This window comes from Dasypus novemcinctus, chromosome 19 (assembly GCF_030445035.2).
Source record: "Dasypus novemcinctus isolate mDasNov1 chromosome 19, mDasNov1.1.hap2, whole genome shotgun sequence".
In the NCBI taxonomy this organism is placed as follows: domain Eukaryota; kingdom Metazoa; phylum Chordata; class Mammalia; order Cingulata; family Dasypodidae; genus Dasypus; species Dasypus novemcinctus.
Genome location: NC_080691.1, coordinates 71,317,057 through 71,335,928, shown reverse-complemented (window position 1 = coordinate 71,335,928; position 18,872 = coordinate 71,317,057). Strand labels below are relative to the sequence as shown.

The 18,872-nt window shown below is 42.7% G+C and overlaps 1 protein-coding gene across 1 annotated transcript; it reads right to left on the bottom strand.

The window, feature by feature from the left end:
- Window positions 1-2,623: 2,623 nt before the first annotated feature.
- CD209 (CD209 molecule) lies at window positions 2,624-6,323 on the bottom strand. The gene is made up of 7 exons (XM_012519091.4): window positions 6,121-6,323; window positions 5,934-6,020; window positions 5,613-5,702; window positions 5,219-5,305; window positions 4,642-4,793; window positions 3,320-3,432; window positions 2,624-3,048 (listed from the first exon to the last, which is right to left on the bottom strand). Exons 1-7 carry the CDS (start codon window positions 6,170-6,172, stop codon window positions 2,898-2,900), a joined length of 732 nt encoding a protein of 243 aa, XP_012374545.1. The 5' UTR covers window positions 6,173-6,323; the 3' UTR covers window positions 2,624-2,897.
- Window positions 6,324-18,872: the final 12,549 nt, after the last annotated feature.

Sequence of the window (18,872 nt, the reverse complement as noted above, 5' to 3'; positions counted from 1 at the left end):
GGCCCCTGCACTTCACTCAGACCCTCAACCCCCTCCCACCAACTATCATTTCCCTGCCTAGGAAAGTTCTGTATAAATTCAAGTCCCCCACTTCCAGGAGGGGGCTGAAGTCTCTTTTCAGACCCCCACCATAGTAGTGGGGGGGCTGAAGTCTGTTCTTCAGACCCCCTCTGTTGGGAGAGCTTCCCAATAAATTCTTTCTCTGCCTGTGGTCTTATCAGTCTCTGTGTCCCAGTTAGCGCTGTTTTTCTTCAACACTCATCACATCTCCTTAGTTTCTCCAGATTCTGACCGATTCCCACTCTTTCCCTGTCATTCATGACGTTGACAGTTTTGAAGAGATTCAATCAATCTTGTATTGAACAGCCCTCAATTTGTTTCCTTCTGGTGTTTTCTCATGATTATACAGGGGTCGAGAATACCACATAGGCGAAGTGCTCATCTCATCACATGGTATGGGAGGCAGTAAATGATATCCACATGACTTATCACTGATGATAACTTTGATTAAGTTGGTGTCTGCCAGGTTTCTCACTATAAAGCCACTAGTTTTCCCTTTCTTTACTCTACTTCATACATTCTTAACGGGGTTGCTTTTGTGCCCAAGGGGTGAAATTGATTCTTTTAGGGGCAAAAGAAACCTTAGAAATTACAATGGCTTGTGACCCTCCAAAGCTCAACTGTGCCCAACAAAATCTTATTCCTTAATATTTAATTTGGAGGGACAATTAAGGGAAATTATTTATAAGGCATCCTTGGTGGGGGTTAGTTTTTTAAAAAGTCAGAAACCGTTATATTCATTTGATATGAGTCAATAAGTCCAGCTACGCTCAACAGGAGAATTAAACTCCACCTTCTAAAGGAAGGAGTGTAAAACATTTGTGAACATATATTAAAACCACCACAGTAATAATAAATATTTGGGGGCCTGTTTGAAGTTATGAAAATAAAGTTTCTCCATTTTTCTCACCTGTAGCAATTATAACCATGGTGTTCTAATGGCGATTTCCTAGTTCCATTGTTCTTTCTACATTTGTTAGTTGTACTTTTTCTATGATTAAAATCTAATAGAATTTAACATTTGTATTGAAAGATAATAGATTTTAAAACAAACTTGTGAAGTGGATAATTTGAATATTATCACTGCATAGATTTCTATGTTTTGGTTCCATGTGCATGGATTGATTACTTATTTGAAAAGTAAAACATTTAAATCCGTAGTAAATTTCAAAAATCGTCTATAAAATAAATTGCACAAGAATAACCAAGAAAATTTTGATCGAGAACAACAACGCCTAGCTGATATCAAAACAAATTAATAAAATGTGGTGTCTTAGCTTGGTTTTCCCCAGAAGCAGAGCCTGAGAAAAGAATTTGGATACATGTAATTTATCTGGGAGGTGATTCCAAGAAACACCTGAGGAGTGGGAAGGTCAGACAGGTAAGGGAAGAAAGCAAATACAGGGTGCTTTGATGAAGAGGCGATCAATGTGGTGAACTGGGTTGTAGAACACGTATCTGAGTTATCCTGCCTGTAGCAAGGTGGGTTTCCTGGAATGCAGGCATTCAGCATGCAAATTGTTCCTTAAGGAGCATACTTAGGATTAATACCTGTGGAAGGCAGTAGCCAGAAGCAGGAATAGGCAAAGGAGAGGTCCAGCTCAGCAGTTCAGACAACAGCCTCGACTGATTCCATGGGGAGCTCCAGAACCAGAACGGTTCTTCAGAGTTACCCTTGTTTTTTTTTTTTTTTTAAAGATTTATTTCTTTATTTATTTCTCTCCCCACCCCACCCCAGTTATCTGTTCTCTGTGTCTATTTGCTGCGTCGTCTTTGTTTGCTTCTGTTGTTGTCAGTGGAACGGGAATCTGTGTTTCTTTTGGTTACGTCATCTTGTTGTGTCAGCTCTCCGAGTGTGCGGCGCCATTCCTGGGCAGGCTGTACTTTCTTCCATGGTGGGCGGCTCTCCTTACGGGGTGCACTCCTTGCATGTGGGGCTCCCCTATGTGGGGGACACCCCTGCGTGGCATGGCACTCCTTGCGCGGGCATCAGTACTGAGCATGGGCCAGCTCCACATGGGTCAAGGAGACCCGGGGTTTGAACCACGGACCTCCCATGTGGTAGACGGACGCCCTAACCACTGGGCCAAGTCTGCCGCCCAGAGTTACCCTTGTTGAGCCAACACATGGCCAAAGCTTCAAATCCCTGCACTGATATGAGCTGTGCTAAGAAGGAGCATGACATTGGGCAAGGCAGCTCTCTACAAGCTGAGCCTATTCCAAATAGCTGACAGCTGATGGCTGTCTGCCAACAGTCTTCCCAAAAGCTGGGGCAACATTTCCTTCCTCGAAGTGTGCCCTACATCACCAAGAGGGGAGGGAGCTGGGGTACTTGTAGACCACCTACCAGCAGTCATTGACTGACTGGGGCATTTATTCCCTGACCCTCTCAGCCAGAAAGAGCCCAGCAAATGGACAGAGCCCTCAGGCAAAGAGTTGTAGTTGGTGACAAGTGGAAGTTGAGCAAATGGAAGGTACTCAAATATGCTAAAACCTGAGGGGACATGGCGGATCCACATGGCGATCCAATTGTGTGGGTCAATGGAACACACCAAACACCTGCTTGTATCCCACACCAAGTCACTTTATTAAGCTCTAGGGAGGGTTGAGAATCACAAACTCTGAGCCAGGGGTTGCTGTGAGGCCCTAGAGGAGGGGCAGAGGTGGACCCAGGCCCTTGGGGTATAAGGAATCTGGAAGAGAAGAATCTCAGAGCTTTGGTCCAGAGCTCAACCCCGATGGATTGGGAGAAGAAGCTCTGGTGTAAGAGAGGGTAAAGTTCTGCAAAACCCGACAGTGGGGTTGGTGCTGCATGCATGGAGGGCAGAAACCAGCCTTCAGTTGTTGGAGCAGGAGGCCGCAGTCTTTTTGCAGATCCAGAATTTGTTATCATCGCATTTGGAATCATTCCAACCTTCGCCCCTAAATTCTGCGCAGTCTTCCTCCCCACTGCTGTTGGGCTCCCCTTTGTTCCAATATTTCATGAAGCTGTAAAGCCCATCCAGAGCATAAATCCTTGCCCCAGGGCTTTCCCCTGCTCCACCCAAGCTGCCAGCTCCTCCTGCAGCTTGGATGGAGGAATTGTAGGCATCTGCCAACCTGTCTGACATAGGTACGAAGACCACTTTTTAAAAGTCAGTAAAAACCCCCGATTCTTAGGCTGGTCATGGAATGGGGGAGGATCCCCAGGTAAAGCCCAGGTTTCAGTTTCAGAATCCAACCCCCACTTGGTAGGGTGTTCCCTTCTCCTGAGACATACCTGAGCAACAGGTATGAACCATCCAACCAGTGCCACGTGCCTTCATGTTTCAGGTCTGAGAGTCCCATCCAAGTGAAGCGGTTACTCTTGGAAGTCTTCACCTGCAGGAAATTCTAGTGGGAATAGAGAAGGGGTCAGGAGGGATTTTTCACTCTCCCTTCTCCAGGATTGGTATCTTTCCAATCTCTTGGTGGGAAGTTCTTCTTTAAGTCTAACCTTCAGCTTCCCCATATGCCAGGTCCTGAGCCCCCACGTGGGTTCAGGGTTCCTGAAAATCTCTCACATTTGAATCCAATGGACACATGCCTTCTGTCTTGCAGGTGCAGCTGGAGTCTAATCATGCATAAGTGGAAATACTGCGTGTTTATGCAGTTCACATGCTCTAAGCATGTTCACATGAGTTTTCTCGTGACTGTGTTTAATGAGCTGGAGCCATGTACTAGCTTGTGGTACTTGACTGTGCACATCTCTTCCCAGCTTGGTGCTGAGTGATGTCCCATGATGGGAGGATTTACACCAGAGGAATTGGCAAACACTGAAAATCTGGACTTTTTTTAGGATGTACAGGTGGAATTGAACCCGGGACCTTGTACATGGGAAGCCGGTGCTTAACAACTGAGCTACGCCTGCTTTCCTAAAACTCAGGACTTCTTTATCCCAGAAGGCTGGTTGTTAGACATTTACTAGTATACTACTGGAGTTTACTTATATGCAAGTTCAGAAATTGTTAATGTCTCCCTGGAAGATGCCTGGAAGCCCCTATTCAAATCCTTCTCGCTCCCTTTCTTTCTTTTTTATTCTTTGTCATTTTTCTTCATTTTCATTTCTTTTTAAAAATTTCCTTTATTTTTAAACTTTTAGTTCTTTTTTTAGATTTCTTTTTCTTTATTGTAAAATTTTCTTTACATTTTTTATTTATTTCTATGTTCTTTAGTCTTTATTTTTCTTTCATTTTACATTTTTAGCTGTTTTTGTTCTTTTTAATTTTTATTTCTTTTTTACTATTTTCATTATTTAAAATTTTTCTTTTATTTTTCTTTAGTTTTTAGTTTTCTTCCTTTATTTTTAAATTTTTTTCTTTCTATTTCCTTTATTTTGGGGATTTCTTTTTTTCTTTATATTTTATGTCTCATTTAAAATTTTTCTTTATTCAGAAAAATTTTATTAACATACACTCCCCCTTCCACCCTTTCCCACCCCCCCCACCCTACCTTTCAAGTGTCATATCCCCTCTTCCACAAAGACCCTCTGACCATCTCCTCCCCAGGTGTCCAGTTTCCAGATGCATGCCCCAGGCCACGTGGGAGTCCCACTGGGCGCACCTGCTCCTCAGCAGTTTTGATTACCACCAGCTGAGCCCCCACTTCCTGACAGGCAGCAATAGAGTCGTGCCAGTTCCGCTGGGTGTTGGAGAAGAAGTAACAATTTCCTTGGAAGAAAGTCCATTCCCAGGGACAGGGACGGCACAGGCGGGCTGGAGGTGGTGGGGAGGAAGAGGGTCAGGGCTGGGACCTGGGTTGGATGCCCAGATCCTCATTATCTGCCCCACCCTGCAAGCCCTTGAGAGTTGAGGCCATTCTTTGACTAAACCCTGGGGGAGCCAGCCCCCTCTCCACTCCCTGAGCCCCTTCCTCAGCCCTTGGAGAATCCCGGAGTCCTGGCCCTTATCTCCTCTCTCCTGAGAGAACTAGGGGCTTCGGAGTTCAGCGTAGAAGGCAGGTGGTGGGCTTGATTTAGTGCATACTGTGTACCTGGCCCCTGGGAACACCAAATGCAATGATCTGTGTTCCCATTTCTCAGATGAGGAAGCTGAGGCTCGGAGAGGGGCAGTGATTTGAGGCAAGGGACACCCTGAGACCCTGTCCACCAGCCCCAGGACCCTGGCATCTGGCTACTCACCAACTCCAGCCTTCAAGTGGGTCAGTTCCTGATAGATTTCCTCCTGCTTTGAATGCTCCAGCCCTTCTGAACTGGGGTCTTTGGAGACTGTGCCAAAAGAAAAGAAGCTGCAATTACCGAGCACCTACTGTGTGCCGCACCCTGCACTGGGTCCCCAGGAATATTGTTTCTGAGAGTCAAGATAAGGAAAACTGACTCCTGGAAAAGGCTGCACCAGAGGTAGGAAGAGCCAGAATTCTTGTTACCCTCCCTCTCCTTCATCCCTGCACCAGGGACTTGGGAGGGGCTGTGGGAGATCTCCATGGAACACACTGAGGTACCGTCCTTTCAGCTTCACCGCCCTCCTGGACTTGGCTTCCCACATATGTCCACCTGCCTCTGGGGTCTCCCTCACCTTGGATAAGGATGGCCACCAGAAACACAGTGAAGAGTGTAAGGGAGATGAGTTGCAGGAGCAGGAGGGCATGGCTCCGGCCCAGACATCCTAAGAAAGGGGGAGGAATGGTTCCAGCAATCCCATGTTGCTGCCCCAGCCTGTCCCACTCTCAGAACTCCTGTCCTCCCCGCCTCCACATCTCCAAAGACCCTGGAGTCCAGTCCTCCATCCTCACCTCCCCGAGGACCCAGGAATCCTGTTTACTTGCCTTGATCTCCCCCAGGACTCAGGAGTCTGGACAGATCTGCCCCTTCCCCCACTCCCCTAACCCTGCTTTACCTGTGAAGCTCCTGAGGCTATGAAACTGTCGGAATCCAAAGTCTTTGGGGGAATGTCGGATACCACTGGTTATCAGTTCTTCCTCCTCTGAACAGGCAGAGCACCAACTCAGAGCCTGTGCAGGCTGAGACCAGAGTCCTAAATGTATCCCCCTCCCCAGCATCCCAGAGACCCAACGCAGCCTTACCGATGGGGCCTAGCTGCCTTGCCATTGGTTCTGTGGTGTCACCCATGTCCATCCTCCAACCCCTGCTCCTCTCTCAGTGCCTTGACCATGGGCTGCTGGAGACCACAGCTTTTATTTCCCACTCCGTGATGGTCTGTAAGCACACTTGCAGTCAGGAAGAGAAATGGGGAACTGGTTAGTGACACTGAGTCAGAAAAGGCTGGAGGGAGGGGTCCAAGTTTCTGAGAGTAGAAGGGGCCCGGCCTTCCAGGAATGCCAGAGACACAGAACGGTCTGTGCTCAACAGTGAGAGGGACCGGCCCATTCATAGCATGGTGGAGCTGTGCAACCGTTTTATGAAATCTGATAACACATCAAGTCAAGCTATTTTGTTATGCTTCTTCAACTGAAAGCAGTGCTGGGCAGGTAGGGCTCCCGATCTTCTTGGAACCACTGTCCCTTGGAATGCCAGGCTTTGCTGCTTTGGCATGCTCATGTCTTCATTTATGGTCATTTCTGCTGATTTTTTTTTTAAGATTTTTAAAAAATTTATCTCTCCCCATCCCCCCCCCCCATTATCTGCTCTCTGTGTCCATTTGCTGTGTGTTCTTCTGTGTCCACTTGCATTCTTGTCAGTGGCACCAGGAATCTGTGTCTCTTTTTGTTGTGTCATCTTGCTGTGTATGTGCAGTGCCACTCCTGGGCAGGCTGCGCTTTTATTCGCATGGGGCGGCTCTCCTTACGAGGCGCACTCCTTGTGTGTGGGGCTCCCCTATGGGGGGAACATGCCTGCATGGCAGGGCACTCCTTGCACGCATCAGCACTGCGCGTGGGCCAGCTCACCACATGGGTCAGGAGGCCCTGGGTTTGAACCCTGGACCTCCCATATGGTAGGCAGATGTTCTACCAGTTGAGCCAAATCCACTTCCCTCTGCTGACTTTTGGAGTTGGGATTGAATCTCTTTTCTAACTTCTTTATATATACTAATTCAATTAATTTTCCCCACTATGTGGTAGATAAATCATAATCCCCATTTACAAATGAAGGATGGAATCTCAGAGAGGTTAGGTAACTTGCTCAAGTTCACACAGCTAATAAATAGTAGAGCTGCAATTCAAACCCAGGCAGTCTGCCTTTGGAGTCTACAGTAACCCAAGAGAGTTAAACAGAGTGCTAAAGAAGGAAACCAGAAGGTTCGTAGAAGCTATATTAGTCAGCCAAAGGGCTACTAATGCAAAGTGACAGAAATCTGTTGGCTTTTATAAAGCGTACTTATTTGGGATAAAAGCTTACAGTCACAAGACCCTAAAGAGTCCAACTCAAGGTACCATAAGAGGTATTTTCTCCCGAAAGTCTGTTGCCACGTGTTGAAACAAGATGGTGGGCGACTCTGCCTGGTCTCTCCTTCCTCCTCCTCTTAAGACTCTGTGGTCCCAGCTTCTTTCAGTCTCAGCTGTAGGCTGGCATCGGGCTCCACTCTCTCCAGGGCTCCAGGGTCAAAACTGAGAAGTTCTCTCTCTCTTCCCGTGTATCTTCTGTTTCTCTTTTCGAGTGAGTGTCTGTTTAAATCAGCCCACCAAGGGGGTCGAATTCAACCTTGAGTCATGGTCAAATCAAAGCCCTAATCTTAACAGGTAATTCAATCAGGACATGTCAGTTGAATTTAATGCATTCAAAGGGTATCACACCACACTCAGAGGAGCAGACCAGTTTACAAACATAATTTCTCATTTTGGAATTCATAAGTATCTCAAATTGCCACAGAAGCCTATTCATAGTAGCCTAAGTGGCTACTAAGGCCTTAAGTGGCCTAAACCCAAGTGGCCACCAGTAGGTAAATGGCAACAAATCACACAGTGGATTACTATACAGCAATGACAAAACCAAACTACTGATACATGCAACTCTGGATGAATCTTATGACAGCATGAAAAAAAGTCAGACATAAAAGAGTATATACTATAATATTTCATCTCTATAACTATCAACAGGCAAAGCTAATTTTTGGTGGGCAATAAGAATGCAGTTAACTGCATGGGGCTGGGGATTGGCCAGGAGGGGATACAAGGGAATCTTCTGTGTGCTGGAAATGACCTATACTTTTGTCTGAGAGGTGATTACTTAGGTGTTTTCATATGTAAAAGTTTCTTGGGCTGTACACTTAATACTTGTACATTGTATTGCACATGCATTATATTTCAATAAAAATGGAAAACACGGGAAACGGACTTTGGCCCAGTGGCTAGGGCGTCCGTCTACCACATGGGAGGTCCGCGGTTCAAGCCCCGGGCCTCCTTGACCCGTGTGGAGCTGGCCCATGCACAGTGCTGATGTGCGCAAGGAGTGCCGTGCTACACAGGGGTGTCCCCCGCGTAGGGGAGCCCCATGCGCAAGGAGTGCACCCATAAGGAGAGCCGCCCAGCGCGAAGGAGGGAGCAGCCTGCCCAGGAATGGCGCGGCCCACACTTCCCGTGCCGCTGACGACAACAGAAGCGGACAAAGAAACAAGACGCAGCAAAAAGACACAGAAAACAGACAACCGGGGGAGGGGAGGGGAATTAAATAAATTTTTTAAAAAAATAAATCTTTAAAAAAAAAAAAAATGGAAAACACATCCATGCATAATGATATAATAGTGCTGATGCTTGCAAAGAGTACCGTGCCATGCAGGGGTGTCCCCCATGCAGGGGTGTCCCCCACCTAGGGGAGCCCCATGCACAAGGAGCACGCCCTGTAAGGAGAGCCACCCAGCGTGAAAAAAGCACAACCTGCCCAAGAATGGCGCCACACACACAGAGAGCTGACGCAGCAAGATGATGCAACAAAACAAGACACAGATTCCAGGTGCCACTGACAAGAATACAGGTGGACACAGAGGAACACACAGTGAATGGACACAGAGAGCAAACAACTGGGGGAGGGGAGGGGAAGAGTAGAGAAATAAATGAAAAATAAATCTTAAAAAAAAAGTAGAAATAGAAGGAAATATCTTTAATCTGCTAACAATATCTATTAAGAACCCACAGAAGATACCAATTCTATTGGAGAAACTTTAGAAGCATTCCCTTTAAAATTGGGAAGAAGAATGAAAAGAAACTCCGCAGACTGGGAGAAAATATTTGCAAATCACATGCCACATAAAGGATGTAAATCCAGAATATATAAAGAACTCCTAAAACTCAACAACAAGAAAACAACCAACATAATTTTTTTAAATGGTAAGGAGATTTGAACACACTTCACCAAAGAACATATATAGATGGTGTTCTAGTTTGGTAGGTTGCTGAAAGCAACATGCTAGAAATGGGTTGGCTTTTGCAATGGGAATTTATTAGCTTATAACAGTTCTGAGGCCATGAAAATGCCCAAATTAAAGCATTATCAAGATGATACCTTCTTCCTGCAAACTGGCTACCAGCAATTCTGGACTCCTCTGACACATGGCAAGGCACACGGCAGCCTCTGCTGGTCTCTCCCTCTACTTCCATGTTTCGTTGTTCCAGCTTCTTACTTCTGTGGTTTTCTCTTCTATTTTTCTGGATTTCATTCTCTTATAAAGGACTCCAGTAGGAGGATTAAAACCCACCCTGAATGAGGTTGGTCACATCTTAAGATCCTACTCACCAAAAGGTATTACTTACAATAGGTCTACACCCACAGGAATGGATTAACATACTTTTTTGGGGTCCATACAGCTTCAAATACAGACGGCAAATAAGCACACGAAAAAATGGTCAACAAATCATTTGTGTTTTAATTGCCTCCTATTGATACCATTGGTGCAGAAGAGATTCCTGCCCTAGGGTTACGGAGATGGCCGAATACAACACCCCACACTAGACAGATGAGAGCAGCAGCAGTTAATTGGTAACATAAGTTCACAGTCTATAAGAGGACACTGCACTCCATGCAAAGCTACATGGGGGCCATACTTGAGAGCACAGTCACAACTAAGGGCTGTGGCAGGCAGGTTTATAGTATTACAAGGGTGGAATGACACCTGGTTCTGCAGGAGAATATCATTGCCTTGTTTGTGTAATTCCGTGGACAGGCTGAAACCTGCTACCTGCAGATAAGCAAAAACTGTGTCTGGTCTCTTTGAAGAACTTTGTTTGGTTAGGGGAACTTATCCACAAGAGCAGAGTAGAGAGGGGAACTTGTGGTTAGGCCATTCAAGGTCTTCCCAGTTTCCCCCAGATGCCTGAGCAGCTCATAATATTGGGTCTTCATTTTAGGTTTTGCATCACAGTTGATCCTTTGATGGCTTGACATCAGTCTGGACCCTGATGATGATGAATTAGGAGAAATGCTTCCCTAGGGAGCTAGTGTAGTTGGAGGGGACCCCATTCAAGCAGGCCAAATTATAAGTAACAGCATCTGTGAGATTAAGTACAATTTTTAAATGAAGAATATGTTACCTCCAGAACCTCAAAAGTACTAAAATATGTTGGACTTATGGTAACATTGTGGATGCTGAGATGGTCAGGGAAGGAGCAGCTCTCAGTCTGCCAAATAATTTTCAGGAAGTGGCAAGACTTTGCATGCGGTGTGAGGCAATGGCTCATCCCCTTTTTGTGAGCTTCTTTGAATTTGTATGTCCTTAATGAGCATGTCAAATATATCTCCCTGGAGCAGGATGTCATCAATGTAATGTCATACTTGTACCCCTAGAGAAGAGTGGAAGCAGTTCAGATATTGCCTGCAAAGACTGTAGGTGATGGCAGGGCTGCAGAGGTACACCATGGGCAGTGGTGACCTAGTGAGTGTATATTGTATCCCTTTGGTGGTGAAGGAAAACTGTGTCTATTGAAATAAGCACTGACCAGAACATATTAGCCTAACCTATAATAACAAATATTTACTGGTTATTGACTGGATGGAGTCAGGAATTTCAATAATATTGGATATTGGATATGGGAACACTAATGGATGAGACCACAGAATTAAGTTTGCAGTCATTCACCATGAGGCACTGTCTGAGTTTTGCTAGACTGCTGTCACAAATACCACAAACTTGATTTGTTGAACAATTGGAATTTATTGACTTGTGGTTTTGAGGTTTGAAGAAGTCAGATTTGAGGCATCAGCAGAGTGATGCTTATTTTGCCCCCAAAGATTGGCATTCTAGTGCTAGCTACTGTTTAGCTTTGAATTCCTTGACTTTTCCACCACAAGACAATGCACATGGTGATGCTTCCTGTCTGTTCTGGCTTCCCTCTGATTTCATCCTTCCAGATCCTCCATATGGCATTCTCTTTCTATGTCTGAATTTCTTCTGCTTACAAAGGACTCCAGTAATCCAAATTAAGACCCAACATCATTCAGTTGGGCCATAACAATTTAAAATAACATCTGCAAGATATCCTATATACAACAGGTTCACACCCACAGGAATGTAGACCAAGATCAACAGCATGTCTAAACAACATAACTCAATCCACTAATGGTGCCATTCATTCATTCTTTTTAAAGAACAGCCCAAACTGGCCTGCAAAGTGGAGAGATAGTGGGAATAATCACCCCTTCACTCATTACATCTTGTAAAATAAGTTTCGGTCTTGAAAGTCCTGTTCTAATTTACATTGAACCATATTAAGAATTTCTTAAGACCCTGAAAGTTGGCCAATAGGTGCATTTCAGGACATCTTAAAGTTAATTCAGAACCTGTGTTGTAGAGATGCAAAAGCCAATCAATGTTCTTTTATCTTTTTAACTAAAATAATTATTGTTGAAACACATATGAAACAAAAATTTGCCATTTTAACTGTTTTTAGGATAACATTCTTCTCAAGTGGACATGGCTCTTTCTCCAGGATAGAACGCATGTTGAGTCACAAAAGAAGTCTCAATAAATGCAAAAAGATTGAAATAATACAAAGCATCATCTCTGATCATAATGAAATGAAGCTGGAAATCAATAACAAGAAAGAATTGGAAAACCCACAAATATATAGAAGTTAAATTACATATTCTTACACAATCAAAGGATCAAAGAAGAAATTACAAGGGAGGTCAGTAAATACCTTGAGATGAGTGAAAATGAGAACATAATATCAAAATTTATGGGTTGCAATGAAGGCAGTGCTGAGAGAGAAATTTATAGTCCTCAGTGCTTACATTTAAAAAGCTCAAATCAGAGACCTAACCACACACATGGAAGAAGTAGAAAAAGAACAGCAAATTATACCTAAAGTGAGCATAAGGAAAGAAAAGGAAAAAAAAGATTAGAGCAGAAATAAATGAAATAGAGAATAAAAAAGTAGAGAGGATCAATAACATCAAAAGTTCATTCATTGAAAAGATCAATAAATTTGACAAACATTTAGCTAGACTGACAAAGGGAAAAAGAGAGAAAATGCAAATAAATAAAATCAGAAATGAGAGAGGGGACATTACTACTGACCCCACAGAAATAAAAAGGACCATAAGAGGATACCACAAATAACTGCATGCCAACAAATTATAAAACCTAAATAAATGTGCAAATTCCTAAAAACACCCAAACTATCTACACTGACTTTATTTTATTTTATTTTTTTAAAGATTTATTTATTTATTCCCCCCACCCCTGTTGTCTGCTCTCTGTGTCCATTCACTGTGCGTTCTTCTGTATCTGCTTGTCTTCTCTTTAGGCAGCACCCAGAACTGATCCTGGGACCTCCCAGAGTGAGAAAGAGGTGTTCAATCTCTTGCACCACCTCAGCTCCCTGGTCTGCCTGCATCTCTTATTGTCCCTCCTGTGTCTCTCTTTGTTGCATCATCTTGCTGTGCCAGACGTCTGCTCATGCCAGCTTGCTGCACAGTCCAGCACTCCTTCATTGGCCAGCTCTCTGCTTGGGCCAGCTTGCCACACGGGCCAGTTTACCTTCACCAGGAGGCCCTGGGAATCAGACCCTGGACCTCTCATAATGGTGGTCAAGAACTCAATCGCTTGAGTCACATCCACTTGCCTACAATAACTTTAGAAGGGATAAAAGACCTCAATAGACCAGTTACAAGTAAAGAGATTGAATCAGTCATCAAAAACCTCCTAACAAAGGAAAACCCAGGACCAGATAGCTTCACAGGTAAATTCTACCACTCATTCCAAGAATTAATATCAATCCTGCTCAAAGTCTTCTGAAAATTGAAAAGGAGGGAACACTATCTAATACATTCTAAGAGGCCTAACATCACCCTTATACCAAAGCCTGATAAAGATACTACAAGAAAAAAAGCTAAAGACCAATTTCTCCTGTGAATATAGATGCAAAAATCCTCAACAAAACACTAGCAAATCAAATCCAACAGAACACTAAAAGACGTACACAACATGATCAAGTGAGATTTATCCCAGACATGCAAAGGTGGTTCAATGTAAGAAAATCAATTAATGTAATATACCACATTAACAAATCAAGGAGATAAAACTCACATAATTATTTCAACCGATGCAGAAAAGGCATTTGACAAAACCCAGCATGCTTTCTTGATAAGAACACTTAGAAAAACAGGAATAGAAGGAAACTTCCTCAGCCTGATAAAGGGCATATATGAAAAACCCTCAGCTAACATCATACTCAATGGTGAAAGACTTAAAGCTTTCTCTCTAAGATCTGGAACAAGACAAGGATGCCCACGGTTACCGCTGCTATTCAACATTGTACTGGAAGTTCTAACTAGAGCAATTAGGCAAGAACGAAAATAAAAGGTATGCAGGAGTGGAGTAGGGAGAGGTAGGAGGGTGGGATTACTAAGGGGCACAAGGAAACTCTTGGGGTAATAGATAATGTTCATTACTTTGATTGTGCTAATAATTTCATAAGTGCATAAATATGTCAAATCTTATCAAATCACAAATTTTAAATATGTGTTTTTTTGCACATCATTTATACCTCAATAAAAAATGTTTAAAAGGCCTAAAAATTGGTAAAAAGCCTCCATGTCTTTTTAAAATGAGAAATCAGCACTTAATCTTATTGAGTATCCCTTGTACATGAAAATGGCTTCTCTCTTGCTGTGTTTCTCTTTGGATTTCACAAGTTTGGTCTGGGTCTCTTTGAGTTTATCCAATTTGAATTTTGTTGGATTTATTTGAAAAAAAAGATACCCACAGCTAACGTCATACTCAAAAGTGAAAGGCTGAAAACTTTCCCTTGGAGTTCAGGAGTAAGACAAGGATGCCTGCTGTCATCCCCATTACTCAACATTGTACTGGAAGTTCTAGCCAAAGAAATTAGGAAAGAAAAAGAAATGAGGCATCACATTATAAAGGAAGAAATAAAACTTTATTATTTGCACATGACATGATTATATATTTAAAAAACCATGAGAAATCCACAATAAAACTGCTAGAGCTAATGAATTCATCAAAGTGGTGGGGTACCAGATCAACATGGAAAAAACAGCAGTGTTTCTATATAGTACTAAAGAACATTCTGAAAAGGAAATCAAGAAAAATTTTCATTTACAGTAGCAAATAAACAAATCAAGTATCTAGGAATAACTTTAACAAAATATCTAAAAATTGTACATGGAAAATTACAAAATATTTCTAAAAGAAATCAGAACTAAATAAATGAAAGACATTTTGTGTTCATGGATTGGAAGATTAAATAATGTTAGGATGCGGATCAGCAGAATATCCATGTCTACATAAAATACCATGACTTTAAAATGCTGTTTGACCTAAAGTAAGGGGGAAATGGAAAGGAGAAATGAGTTTATATGGCTACGAGTTTCTAAAAAAGAGTCTGGAGGCTGGCAGAAGGTTTGCCCTCATGCACAACTGAGCAGAGTCAGAGAGACAGATAAAGCAGATACAACCCCCAGATATTGGTTCCTTTGAGGGCTAAAGAGACCCATGGGAGTTATGGTCATGGCCGATGGGGTTAACTACCAGGGCAGATGGCCCCTCTTTGGAAATGGTGTTTATGTGTGATGAATCTGGACTCAGATGGGATCTCCCTTCATAAGACTTTCATGCTAATGTGCTGGAGGTGCAGTTAATGTTGAGGTTTAAGATATATTTAGGGGATTTGAATCTCTGGACTGACAATGTGATAGCCAGATCCTGAGCCTCAACAGACTCCAGCACCTACAATCTGATTTATTGGACTTACCACACTCAGCTAAGATGGAGTTGAAGAAGGACAACCACCACACCATGGAGCCTAGAGTGATTACAACTGAAAATGGGAGGATTGCATCCAGCATCCAGGTGGAATCTGACCCTCCTCTTGACATAGAGGTGCAATGGACACAACCAATCCAATGTCCACATAGAAGAGGTGGCATTGGATTGGGAAAAGTGGACATAATGGACAAAGGGTATGGGGAAAGGCAGGAAGAGATGAGAGGTGGAGGCGTCTTCGGGACATGGAGCTGCCCTGGATGGTGCTTTAGAGGTAATCACCGGACATTGTAAATCCTCACAGGGCCCACTTGATGGAATAGAGGAGAGTATGGGCCATGATGTGAACCAATGTATATGAGGTGCAGAGGTGCCCAAAGATGTACTTACCAAATCCAATGGATGTGTCATGATGATGGGAACGAGTGTTGTGGGGGGGGGGGGAGAGGGGGGGTGGGGGGGTGGGGTTGAATGGGACCTCACATATATATTTTTAATGTAAGATTATTACAAAGTCAATAAAAAATAAAAAAATTTAAAAAAAAAAAAATAAATAAATAATGTTAGGATGTCAATTCTACCCAAAGCAATATATACATTCAATGCAATCTCAATCAAAATTTTAACAATATTTCTTTGCAGAAATAAAAAAGCCAATCATTAAAGACGTATGGAAAAAGAAAGGATCCCAAACAGCCAAAACTCTCTTGAAGAGGAAGAATGGCAATGAAAGACTCAGGTTTCCTGATTTTTAAAAGTTATTACACAGTAGCATGAAAGTCTTATGAAGAGAGATCCCATCTGAGTCCAGATTCATCACGCATAAATACCAGCTCCAAAGAAGGACCATCTGACATGGCAGTTAACCCCATCTGCCATGACCATAGCACCCATGGATCTCTTTAGCCCTCAAAGGAACCAATACCTAGGGATTGTATCTACTTTATCTCTTAGACTCTGCTCAGTTGTGCATAAGGGCAATCCTTCTGACAGCCTCCAGACTTTTTTTTTAGAGACTCATAGCCATATAAACTCATTTCTCCTTTCCATTTCCCCCTTACATTAGGTCAAACAGCATTTTAAAGTCATGTTATTTTATGTAGATAGGGATATTCTGCTGATCCGCATTGAACCTTCCATTGATCTCTCTTCATAAGACTTTCATGCTACTGTGCTGGAGTTGTAGTTGGTGTTGGGGTTTAAGATATATTTAGGGGATCTGAATCTCTGGACTGACAATGTGATAGCCAGGCCCTGAGCCTCAACAGACTCCAGCACCTACAATCTGATTTATTGGACTCATCTCACTCAGCTAAGATGAAGGTGAAGAAGGACAACCTCCACACCATGGAGCCTAGAGTGCCTACAACTGAAAGCATGAGGATTGCATCCAGTATCCATGTGGAATCTGAGCCTCCTCTTGACATAGAGGTGCAATGGACACAACCAATCTAAGGTGCACAGAGAAAAGGTGGCATTGGAGTGGGAAAAGTGGACATGATGGCTAATGGGTATGGGAAATGGCAGGAAGAGATGAGATGTGGAGGCGTCTTTGGGACATGGAGCTGCCCTGGATGGTGCTTCAGGGGCAATCACCGGACATTGTAAATCCTCACAGGGCCCACTGGATGGAATGTGGGAGAGTATGGGCCATGATGTGGACCATTGACCATGAGGTGCAGAGGTGCCCAGAGATGTACTTACCAAATGCAATGGATGTGTCATGATGATGGGAGTGAGTGTTGCTGGGGGGGGAGTGGTGGGGTGGGGGTGGTGGGGTTGAATGGGTCCTCATGTATTTTTTTTTAATGTAATATTTTTACAGAGTCAATAATAAAAAAAAAGGCACACCTTAAAAAAAAGTTATTACAAAGATACAATAATCAAAACTGCATGGTACATTATGATGATGTTCTTTCATAAATTATAACAAATGTGTCACAACAATGTAAGGTATCGGTTGTGGCGCAATGCATGGGAATCTTCCATCATATGCATATAGTTTTGTGAACTCCTAACTTCTCAAATAAAAAAAACTGCCTGGTACTGGCACAAAGAGAGACATATAACAATGGACTTGAATTGAGAGTTCAGAAATAAACCCTCACATCTCCAGCCAAATGATTTTTTTTTCACAGTGAGCAAAATTTATTATTATTACTATTATTTTATTGATAATAAATATTTATTATTTTAATGATAATCTTGGTGGTGAGGAAAAGGCAGTTGATAGAACAAAAAATACAATTTACTCATAATTAAAGTAAAATAATAGTGTAATCGATTTATTCAATTATTGAGCATCTATTGTGTGCTAGGCACTATCATATATGCTGAAGATACAGCAGGAGCTAAAACAAAATCATTACTTTCCAAGGCCTTATATTTTAGTTGGGGAAACAAAAAAAAAGAATAAATGATCGATGCATGAGCTCATTAATTGGAATCCTGGCTGAAGCCTAGCCCACATTGTGTCCCATTTGATGTTCACTTTCTTTCTTTTTTTTTTAATGTTCATTTTCTTTTGTGCCCAAATTCATAACCAAGATTGATATTTAAGGAAATTGGGGAAAGCCAAGTGGATGGACAACACTATTACAATTTTACCACAGAGCCATGTCAGCTTTCCCATCTAGTCAAATGATTTTTGATGGATGCCAAGCTCACTCAATGAGGAAAGAATAGTCTCTTCAACAAATGGTGCTGGGAAAACTGGATATCCATATGCAAAAGAATGAACATGGACCCCAACCTCATCTCAACATGGATCAAAGACCTAAATATAAGAAGCAAAACTAAAAAACTCCTAGTAGAAAACATCGGGAAGCATCTTCAGGACCTTGCGTTAGCAATGGTTCCTTGGACTGTACACCAAAAGCACAAGCAGTAAAAGAAAAAAATAAACAGTACTTTTATCTATTTTTATCAGAATGAGCTGGGATGTAGGGAGCACCCTGTTTCTATAGCACATTGTTTGGTAAGTGAAAATTTTAGTTCATACATGAAATACATCTCTGAGTTTAATTAATATCCTTAAAATTTGTTTAAATTAGTCTTCTGTTCCAATAACTTTATATACGTGTTATGGAATTGAATTGAATTTAATCTTCACAATGATGCTACTCAAAGGGTACTATTATGTATTAGTCAGTCAAAAGGGGTGCTGCTGCAAAATACCAGAAATGGGTTGGTTTTTATAAAGGGTATTTATTTGGGGTAGGGGCTTACAGATACCAGGCCATAAAGCATAAGTTACTTCCCTCACCAAAGTCTATTTGGAGCAAGATGGTTGACGACATCTGTGAGGGTTCAGGCTTCCTGGGTTCCTACATTCCTGTGGCTTGCTTTTCTCTGGGTTCAAGGTTCCTTTCTTCCTGGGCCTGGCTTCTCTTTCCTCTGTGAGCTTACTTCCCAGGACTCCAACTTAAGTCTTTAGCATCAAACTCCAATATCAAATCTCCAGCATCAGAAACCCCTCAACTCTGTTCTTTGCCATGCCCCACCAAGGGGCAGGGACTCAATGCCCTAATCATAACTCAGTCATGCCCAGGTACAGATCAGATTACAAACAGAATACAATATTTCTTTTTGGAATTCATCAATACTATCAAACTGCTACATATTATTATCCCCATTTTTTCAGATGAGCTCAGGAGGCTC

Bases quoted from the DNA above. Each gene is read 5' to 3' on its own strand.
- CD209 (XM_012519091.4), bottom strand. From the start codon at position 6,172: ATGGACATGGGTGACACCACAGAACCAATGGCAAGGCAGCTAGGCCCC. The intron at 4,794-5,218 runs GTGAGTAGCCAG...CACCACCTCCAG, and splicing joins CCACTTGAAGGCTGGAGTTG to CCCGCCTGTGCCGTCCCTGT. The intron at 3,049-3,319 runs GTATGTCTCAGG...TGGGCTTTACAG, and splicing joins GGTTCATACCTGTTGCTCAG to CTTCATGAAATATTGGAACA.